Genomic DNA, 10,745 nt, shown 5'->3' on the forward strand with positions numbered 1-10,745 from the left:
AAAGAAAGTTAGTTGTGGGGTGGACAGAGCAAGCCTGCTTGCTTTGCCTTCCCATGTTATGCGCTGCGCAAGTGTGGCGCTGTTTTTCTTTCTGCCACATCAATAACCTAGGTATTGACCAGGAAACTTAGCCATATTCATCCATGGTCATTATTTTACTGGGCATTTGTTTTGCCCTGTGGGCCCACATATTAGAATTTGCATACAGCTGTTTTGGCAAAATAATTGATTTGCCTCAGTGTCTCGTCAGACACCTTCTTTCACTCCATAACACCATCATTCATACGTTTTCACACTTTTTCACACTCTCCTTTTGGTCAAAAACATATTTTTTTCTTGAGAGTTCAGCTGGTTGTGAAATGAATGGTTTTAGATTGCCACATACTTTGAATATGATAACATGACTTTTCGTTAGACTATACTGAGTATAGACCTGGCAGCATCCTACATAGGGTCTAAATGTCATTTGCAATTGGACAACGTCCGTCACCATAAAGATTAATTTAATACCGCAGTATAAACTTCTTTTTGTTTGTCCTCTAACAAAATCTAATAGATTAATTGATTTAGTATAATTGTTTTAGGCATTGTGCAATTGATAGAATCAATTGTAATTTTTTAAAATGTCTCTTGTTTGTGTAAGTTAAATTTTAATCATATATTTTTATTATTGGTCATGAGCTACTTTGAGAAGAGGATTGGATATCTCTGCATAATTTAGGATTCATTGCCAATTTTCTATCTTGTCACTCTCAGCGATGACAGCATTTGTGATTTCTTGATTTAGGATCATTGGAGTTAAATTTATTTACTATTATTATTATTATATTCAAACTAACCCTTGTCCATTATTATTAAACAAACTGGATTGACCAATATTTTTTATTTTATCTGCCATATATTTTCAATTAGACATCTTGTTTTCTCTTTTTATGTTTTATTTTTTCATTCTTTCCCCCAAAGAGTTCAGCATTGTTGTCAATAATACAGTTGTGCATTTTTCCCTAGTTGGTTAATAAAATTATCCCACACTATGCCAAATCCAGCTTCATTTTTATCTGATTGGTGAGTCAAGCACCGACGTCTGTCTGTCTATCATAAGACCTTCTAATTTTGCCTTTTAAAATTCGATTGAATAAATGTGTCCAATGTTTAAATCCTTTTTGGATTTTGGTATAATGTTTACCAGCATATGTAAATGCAAATAAATATCTACTCTCTTCTGCTAATGGAACACTGAAGTAGGCCGAACAGAGATCAATTACTGTAAAGTATTTTGCATCAGGAGGGACATTCGTCAGTAGCGTGTGTGGGTTTGGTACCTCTGCGGGCATATCTTCTACTATTTCATTGATTGTTCGTACGTCATGCATAAGACGCCACCTGTTGTTGTCTGCTTTAATCACAGACATAATTGGAGTGTTACAATAACCAGTTGTTTCTATTAATACTTCTGCCTTCACTAACCCTTCAATAGTGTTTTTTATACCTGCTTCAGCATCAGGACGCAAAGGGTATTGCAATTTTCTGGGTAGACGTGCATCTGGCTTACTCTCACTGGGTTTGCTGATTTTATTAATCCTATATCTGAGTCGTGTTGAGACCATAGTTCAGTTGGTGCCTGTTGTTCTACTTCTTTAAATAATTCAGTGTCAGGAGTGTCTATCAATTCAGATGTTGCAGACATCTGTGTCAGCTTCTTGTGACTAATAACTACTTCCTGAGGAATTCCCAACAAACTAGTTGCACAAAATTTTGATGTGATTTTTGTCAGCTGAGTGACATATTAACAGATGTTCTGTTGGTTACCATTTACTTTGTTCTGCTCCTTTCATCATTGGTCCTAAATCTTTTGCTTCCCAATTTTTTCCTACATATACTGCAATATGTGGGATAGAATCAGTTACATTGAACCATTTTTTCACAAATTCACAATCTGGCATATTTAAAGCTGCTCCCTGTTTACCTATTATTATGTACTGTGAGACTATTTCAATTTGTTGTCCTTTTGTTTCTTCCTGCCATTTTTGTTCTAATTTTTTGATTTAGGGTCTAGTCTGATCGGGTACTCTGCTCGCAGTGCTTGCCATACTGCTGGACGGAATGCATCAAGAACAGTTCCATCCATGTAGTGAGAGTCCACAGCTCTGTTTAGATTAGATGCTTGGAGAATTTCTTCCATCTTTGCCCCTCCCATTATTCTTGCCAGAAGTGCTTTAATGTTCTCCACAGCTAAAAGTTTGCCCATAGTTTCTTCTTTGAACACCTTAATCCACTTTCCAGCCCCCTCATGAATATCTGGGAGGCGAGTGACCAGCCCCTCGAGGTCCCCTGTGGCCCAGGGGACATACTGTCCCTGTGCACCCTTGATTTAAAATTGGGAGTGGTGCAGCCAGTGGTATTAGGGTCCCTTTTTCTCTGCCCTTTTCCCCTTTTGTATCAAATTATTTTTCCCTTTCATTCACATCCTCACTACTATCATACATCTTATTTCTCCCTCTATTCACTTTAGTTACCTCTTGAATCTTTTTTCCTGATTCTTTAATTTTCTCCCGAAATGCCTTTAACACCTAAGGAAGGCAGAACAGGCCTCTGGTTCCATGGCAACTCATCTGATAACACTTGTTTTATTGCTCAAAAGAAATGCGGGCAGAGCAACTCACTCCATTTCCCCTTCTCTAATTAATTCATAGAAAAACCTTTCTTTGAATGAACACACATACCTTCAGGTCATTGTGTATATTATTACTGTTCTTGTATATGTTTTTGTGTATCGTATCCTGTTTTATGCATGCTTATTATAGAACACTAGTTCAAGTTGAGTTTTATTGTCATTCCGCTACATGTGGGGACATACAGTGGAACGAAATGTCGTGCCTCGCAGGACCACGGTACTACATAAATACAGACATACAACAATGAAGTAAAAAAAACACTATAGACCTATACACAACTATAAAAAGTTTTTGTGCCAGGCCTTGCGGCCTTGACTTTCCATTCAACCAAGGATCCTGGGATCTCAGCACATCTCTTTCTTAGCTCTTTTTCCACTCTCTACCTGGAAAAACATTTCTACCTCAGAACATCTTTGGAATTCATCACTCTTCAACCCGGAAGAACGTGATAGGGAGTCCAAAACCTTGAAACCATTAAGACTTTCATCTGAGAATGCATTCTGGACATTCGTCACGACCAAATGCATTGCAATTATTGTACATTTAACTAAACAAAACAGAGGTTATTAGTACAAGTTATAGACCCCGTTATAAACGATGCTGATGGTTTTACTCAGGTGGTTAAATTACTTTTTCCATAACTGCATTCTCTGGTTTTCCTGATGGTTCCACCCATCAACTCTCATTAGCCCTTTCCCCATGAATGAGTGATTGTACGTATGTTTGTTAGTTAGACTAGTCTGCGTTAGTGTTTAGTTAATAAAAGTCGTGTGCACAAATTACATGAGTTTCAGGTTCTGCCTTGCAAATTAAACATCCCTTTACGATTCTTGATCCTTACTGCATGCTCTAATGTATTTGTCAGGTGTGGGTGAAGGGATAGAGCTCGATTGCAGGAGGCAAAAAGGGCTTTATTAATACAAAAAAAAAAGAAATAATCAACAAAAACTACCCTGTAGGGGAAAACAGGCTGGCAGGGCAAGGCAAGGCAAGGCAGGGCAGGGCAGGGCAGGGCAGGCCAGGATAACATCGATGACGAACCGGGACAGGACTGCAAACACAAGGAGATTATAAAGTGAGCAAATGAGGAGGGTAACGAGAAAACGCAAGTGGGGCAAATTAACCAATAATCAGACAACAATGTGGATGCATCAAGACAATTGACATGAGAGCACATGGCACACAGAACCAAACAAGACAAGCCATGTGCTCACACAAAACAAAAACACAAGCACATGGGCAGCAAAACAAAATTACTAGCCATGTGCAAAACAGGACACAAACAGGCAGCTAATGAGGAGACTCATAAGCCGCACATCCACAAAACATGACAAACATGAAAGCACACAGCCAGTGAAAAAAAAACACAAGCTGCAATGCAACACAGAACAAGACAAAACAAGAGAAAGCACGCAGCCAAGGAACGAGCTGCGTGCAACAAAACAACGAAAAAGCTCCATTGTGGCTCCATCACAAAACCATGAATAAACTAGACCGAAGTGACAGAACCCTGACAGTATTAATACTTAGGAAAGTGTTTTCTGTTGCCAAGAAAATATTCTTTCTTAGAGTTGATATGAACTTGCACTGAATGTTCGCTGGATGGACAGATCAGTTGATGGCAATTTAATTCTTCTACAGTTACTGTCAGCTGATATAAATAATTGTAATTAATCATAATTAAATGTAATTATATATATACAATTCCCTTTTGAGCTTATAAATTGTTAAAACCACAGTAAAACTACAGTTACTGTGGTAAACTCATAGTACGTGTTGTGGTTACTGTGTATTGACTACACATGACATGGTCTCGTTACATAAACAGATTGTTGCCCTTACTTACCTGTTTGAAGGTGTACGTGCATCAGGTGAACCGGGCAAACTGAGCCTCGCTGGTGACGTCACTGCAGCTGAAGATGCTGCGTGGTATTTGTACGCATCTGCTCTCCACCGAAGTTAATGGGAAGGATTGGCGTGTCATATGCACGCACAATTGGACTTTTCGCAATTTGAAAGTGTAAACTCGTGTTATTTATACGCAGATTGATGAGACCGGGTTGAGGAAATATAAGACTTATTGGATAAGCATGTAAAAGCGCTTTGAGTACCCAGAAAGGCGCTATATAAATGTAACAAATTATTATTATTATTTTTATATATACATACACCATTTTATATAGCCTATACTTATCCATATTTGCTAAATTATGCAGCTGTGATGCAATTAGTCCTGTTGTTATGTTTTCTTGTTTTCCCCCCTTAATGATAGTATATGGCAATGGAGAAAATATTTATGTGATATTTTAATATATCAAAATACATAACTACAAAAATAGAGATGCACTCGGATTAGACAAAATTACACAATGGTACAGTACACATAGTTAAAAAGAGATGCAATTATTCAGTCATTGCATCAGTTTAAAAGCTAAAAACCTCTCAAATAATATTCATTCTAAGTTAGATTTACAGTAAAAGTCTAATAAAGACACGAATACAGAAGCAAATATGTCTCTTTTGTAATCTGAAATCACAAAGGAAATAGCAAAGTGTTTGCTGTATCATCGAATCCAATGAATTTCCTGTGACATTCCTTTATGTTTAAGCAAAGAGTGATGAAGAAAAACAACGATGGAGCAGCTGGTAGGCTGACATATCCAAATATTTTCACTTCATTGCTCTTTTACACCGTGACTCTTTTTAAAACAACTTCTGCATGCTCATTAACCAGCACTAGATTCGCTTCTGCCCTCTCTCTTCTGGCCATCATTCTTCTCTTTTTCATTAAGAAACGAAGGATGAAGATCACAGCTACTAGACTCAAACTGCTAAGCAGCAGTACCAATCCAAGAGCCAGAAGGTGTGACAGACCACTGTTCTTGTACTCCAAATGATCCCACAAACCCACCGACACAACACTCAAACCAACCAGAGTGCCCCAAACCCCAAAGGCCAACATACAGGAGCCGCAGGACAGCTCCGCTCCCCCAGTCACCACTGTGACACCTGCCACAGAAACTAACCCATTTGATAATGTCACAGTTTCAGACTTTGGATCATATTTCACGGTTTGGGTCAGGCTCGAATCGGCTGACAGGTCCTCGGGTGTTGCCATCATTAATGAGCTTCACAAAAGTAAGACCTTTCCAAAGTTGGCTGTCTCTCCTGTTGATGTGTGATTTTTATAAACTCCTTGAATATTGATGATTGTAACAAAATAAAGATGTTAGAAAGCAGATGGCCCTCTAGGTTGTGGTTCCTCTGTAGTTGTCCTTCTTATCTCTTCTCAAAGGGATGTGTCAGTCATTTCTGTACTTCTCAGTTATACAAAAGCAAAGAAAATACATCAGTAAATTATAGAAAATGCCACTGTGATGATAAAAAACTGTTATAAATTATAAAAAAGACTACTGTTAAGTCAACCAAAACTCATATGAAAATATAAACCACATCTATTTAAAAAATAAATGAATACACATTTTTAAAGTTCTCAGTGTAACAATAAAACTTATTATCATGTTGCTTTTTATGTTGTTAATTGTCAAAATGAATATTATCTGTCAGTATCAATAGTTTAATGGTTAATATGGGATCATTCATCTAAAAAATTAAAGTTCTGACAATTTACTCACCCTCATATCATTCCAAACCTGTGTGAATTTTTTGTGGAGCAAAAATGGTAATCAAAACTGATTAGCAGCATTCTTCCAAATACAGGTTTGGAAAGATGTGAGGGTGAGTAAATAATGACAGAATTTTTGGGGAAACAACCCTTTTAATCACCATCAGAATTACATCAGAATTAAAGTGTGTTATGGATAGATGTGTTAATCACATACAAACATATAAAACATACAAAACATTGATCTCACCTTTTTTTCCTGCTTGTAAAGAATCAGACCAATAAGTTTTAGTTCCAAAACATGAAGAAAAAATACTTCTTTTGCAAACTATAAACATATTGTTAGTCTTTTTCCTAAACTTCATTAGCATACAAATGTTCACCAAATATCTGTTTTCTCTCAGGCAAGAGCATGCTGAATGCCAGTGCAGTGCTCAACAACCATTTACATAGTGTTTCACTGCATGCAGACCATCCTGTACCCTACCCACCACAGAGCCGGTGGACTGTTGTTTTTATTTTCCTTATCATTTGTTTGTTTCCATCGGCCTTTGTGTCCCAAAGGAAAGCGATGTCTGTCATTAGACATCATTTTGACCCATTAACTTGTATTTATCTAAGACTCCCGCCCTTCCTCTTCTCTCACCCTCACTCCTGCCTTTGCTTAAGAATCAGCTGGATTTTTAAAAGAGGTATTGTTTTCTAAGCAGAAAGTTTGGTTTTTCTTTTGAAAGAAATTTCCTCTTTGGTCTCCCCTGACCTTTTGACATTTCAGTTGCTATCCTGTCTGCGTGCCTTATTTTTCCAAGCGAGAAATTTTAAATTTTGTTGAATCACTACTAACGCTTAATTTCTTTATCAGCAAAATCTGATCTTGTTTACATATTCCCAGGAATCTACTCATTCTAAGCACAAGTTGATCTGTTCAACCCTGAACGGCATAAAATGTCCATTACTCATTTGAAAACACTACGACGTCAGTAAACACTTGCATAAGAGGGTGTTTCCTTCCAAACCTTGTGACACAATTGTTGTGTCAAATGAGTCACGAGTCAACCTGTTTTGTGTTATCCATCTTTAGAAGAGGGAATAATGTAGTTTTGACAAATTGTGTATAAAGTTGTCATTTGCAATTTTTCCAGATTTACTTCACTGACATAAAACCCCCACCACAACAACTAGGCTAAATCTCTACGCTATAGTCCCAGCAATCCTTGTACACCGCATGTCACAATTTGCTCTCAAGGTGGGCACATAGTAATTAGCTCTGACAGGTAATCCAATAAATGTGCTCTTGGAATTCCTGGAATAGCACAGAGAAAATCCCTGTGCTAAAAGAGGGAAGGGTGAGGTATGGTCTGGTGTTTCCAAGGGAGTTAAATAAATCCAGGGTGATTAAAGGTAGGGCAGACCTGTATCAAGTGAATGTTTTGAAAAGTTTCAAATGCAGCTTAGGATCTAAATGTGTGACCTGATGAGAAGAAATTTATAGGGACAGGGAAAAGTCCAGACAAAATGTGAAAGGTTACCTATTTTTGTTTTTCTATTAAATAGATGATGAATCCTGTCAGCATTATAATGTTACAAACTAATACGCGTTCCAGATATTGAACTTGAATTTTGACTATTGTGTGGTTCATTTTCTAACTTATGTTCATTTTATTAACATAAATTGAAATGGTAGGCTAAATGTTTTGGCACTCTTGAATGTGGTCTGACAGCTCACAGTAGGCCTAGTTAATAAATACAAATGCACAATACAAGATATTTTAAAAGATGCATTGCAACTGAACAATATAATGTTATTCCTCATAAATTGATAAATGGCAGATGGCAACCAATCATTGTGAGGTGCAGGTGGTGACGTTTGTTTACAAATATTGGCACAATATCTTTAATTTGGCCATTCAAATACAAAGCTTGCATCTTTCCAACTGTCAGCATGTGTATAATATATATATATATATTTTTTTTTAGCATGTGTTTGGCAGTGTTATTTTTAAGGATTACTGATAAACTACTGTCGTTTGATTTGTATTTGTAATTTATTTTAATTTTAGTTAAATTATGTCTGAATTTATTATGTCTGTATAGTTTATTTAGTTATTTTAATATTTCAACAAACTAAATGGAAATTAAATAATATATATATTGAACTTATAAATGTGTATGCATATATATATATATGTGTGTGTGTGTGTGTGTGTGTGTGTGTGTGTGGTTATACATACACATATACTGTATGTAGTTGCTTTTTTGGTGTTTGGCTTAGTGTTATGTTAGAATCATTAATATACTCATACCTTTTGTTCTTTAATATTTTGAATTGTTTTTAGCTTTATTTTTTGTTTTTCATTTAAATGTTCAGTTTTGAAATTTTGTTGTATGCATTTGTCATTTTTATTGAATTTCTTTATTTTTTAAATGTGTATAGGTAGTATTTATAAAATTTTAGCTTTTAGTTTTGGATCTATTTTTAGTTGTTTTAATACTACAATTGATTGCTTCTGTTGTTCTCATTTGTAAGTCGCTTTGGATAAAAGCGTCTGCTAAATGACTAAATAATAATAATAATAATAAATATTTATATAACTGCATAGGCAGTGTACTGAAAAGAACACAGAGGTAACACTTTATTATGATATATAACTTTGCAATGCCTTGTCAACTAGCAGTCATTCAAATATTATAGCAGACAGCTTAATATCTGCCAACAATTTATTTTGATGTTCCCCCATCAGACATTCAACTGCACTGATTATGATTAACTTAAACTTTAAAAAGCCTAACAGCCTTTGAATACTCCAATGAGAATTAGTTGACATGTAGCTGCAAATTAATGAGAGTTGACATGGTAGTAGAATGATTAAAGTAGACTATCAGAATAAAGTGTAAGCAACAAAGATTAAACACACTTGGCACTGTAGTGTTAGTGTTACTGAATACCTAAATAAAAGCATCCAGCTGCAATATTCAAAATAGATGCACTGCAAAGCTATGTGAAAGAATATGATTTACTCACTAAATCCAGAAGGACAAATGTCATAGCCTGCAGCCACTGTTTTTTACTTCACATTTGAGTTTTTAGGATTTTTTTCAATGCTGAAAGAGTTTACAATGACTTAACTTGACTCTTGACTGCCAGTGTAAATGCACTGTAACAGCGGAAAAAGCAATGTGGCAGGTAATGTTAATTGGTAAGTGGTTTGCATGGAGATACAAAAGGAGACCTGACATAAGTACCCTGTATATCCCATAACCATAATCCAAAGATATTTTCAAATGAACCTAAACTCAGTTGCTACTCATAACCACCATTAGTCACTGAACCAAACAAGACCTAATGAATTTATTAGAGTACCCACAACAGGTTATGTGTAACTGAATTGAAAAATATAAACATATTACAGTAAATTAGAAAACATGCAGACCTATAATAAAAGACAGGTGGCATGAAAAGTTGTAGAGAGGTGAGAAGTACAGGAATAAGATTAAAAGAGGGAAGCTTCCTGGAAAAGAGGGTACGGCAGATGTCTGGTCCAGGCTTAACCATCCCCTGATTACCACATGCAATTAAAATAAAATCAAACAAAACCAACGGTGTCTTGAATTAACCTCAATGAACTCGATACAGACATCAGCAAAAGCTGCTGTCGCTTAATTCACACTACTCAGTGAAAGTGTTGACAGTTTGTGAGATGAATTCAACAGAAGATAAAACTAATAAACCTTATTTTCTAAGCCCTTCATACAACCTAACTGATGTTACCATTGGTAAGAAACAACATGTCAAGCTGAGGAAAAATAAGTACGGCTTTACAACAAGGCCTTGCTTTAAACATCACAAAAGGTCAGTTTAGTTGTCTGGATGCCGCTATCTGTGCCAAAATGCTCTGATGTCACATTAAGAGGACTAAGACTGTCAGTTGAGGACATGACTGTATGTTAAGTACTTATTGTTATTGACTTTAGTGCACTTTTCATACATTTAAGCATGTTTATAATCCCTTATACAGTAATAATGGTGAAATCAGTCAGCTGTGTGATCCAAGCAAAAAATTAGGGAAAGTTGTCTCAAACAGGTAATGAATTAATTAATTGGGAAAAACACCACTACCACATATTTATATGATAAATAAATTTATAATTTTTTTAAAATATGCGATATGTAACAACAGCTGGAAATTACACTATACTATGTAACTCCATGCAATATATAAATTCATAAACACACTTTTTGCTGGAAAAACAATGGTATGCAGTGCAAAACCATACTGATTTGTGTGATGCTTTCTTGAACATCTCAAGTCCATTTTGCATTTCAACAAAACCTAAAATATTAAATAAAAAATGTTACTTAGCTAGATACAGTAATGTTGCAATTATGACATATTAAGTTAGCAAAATTCTAAATAATGCTTTATATGTCACCCAAACTAAATGTT

General features: G+C 35.8%; 1 protein-coding gene across 1 annotated transcript; it reads right to left on the reverse strand.

The window, feature by feature from the left end:
* Positions 1–5,361: 5,361 nt before the first annotated feature.
* Positions 5,362–5,793, reverse strand: LOC306878530 (transmembrane protein 100; the record flags this gene model as incomplete). Its single annotated transcript, XM_079430970.1, has 1 exon — positions 5,362–5,793. The coding sequence occupies one exon, from the start codon at positions 5,791–5,793 to the stop codon at positions 5,362–5,364; it is 432 nt and encodes a 143-aa protein (XP_079287096.1).
* Positions 5,794–10,745: the final 4,952 nt, after the last annotated feature.

The sequence above is a fragment of the Barbus barbus genome (assembly GCF_936440315.1).
Source record: "Barbus barbus genome assembly, chromosome: 12".
Classification (NCBI taxonomy): Eukaryota; Metazoa; Chordata; class Actinopteri; order Cypriniformes; family Cyprinidae; genus Barbus; species Barbus barbus.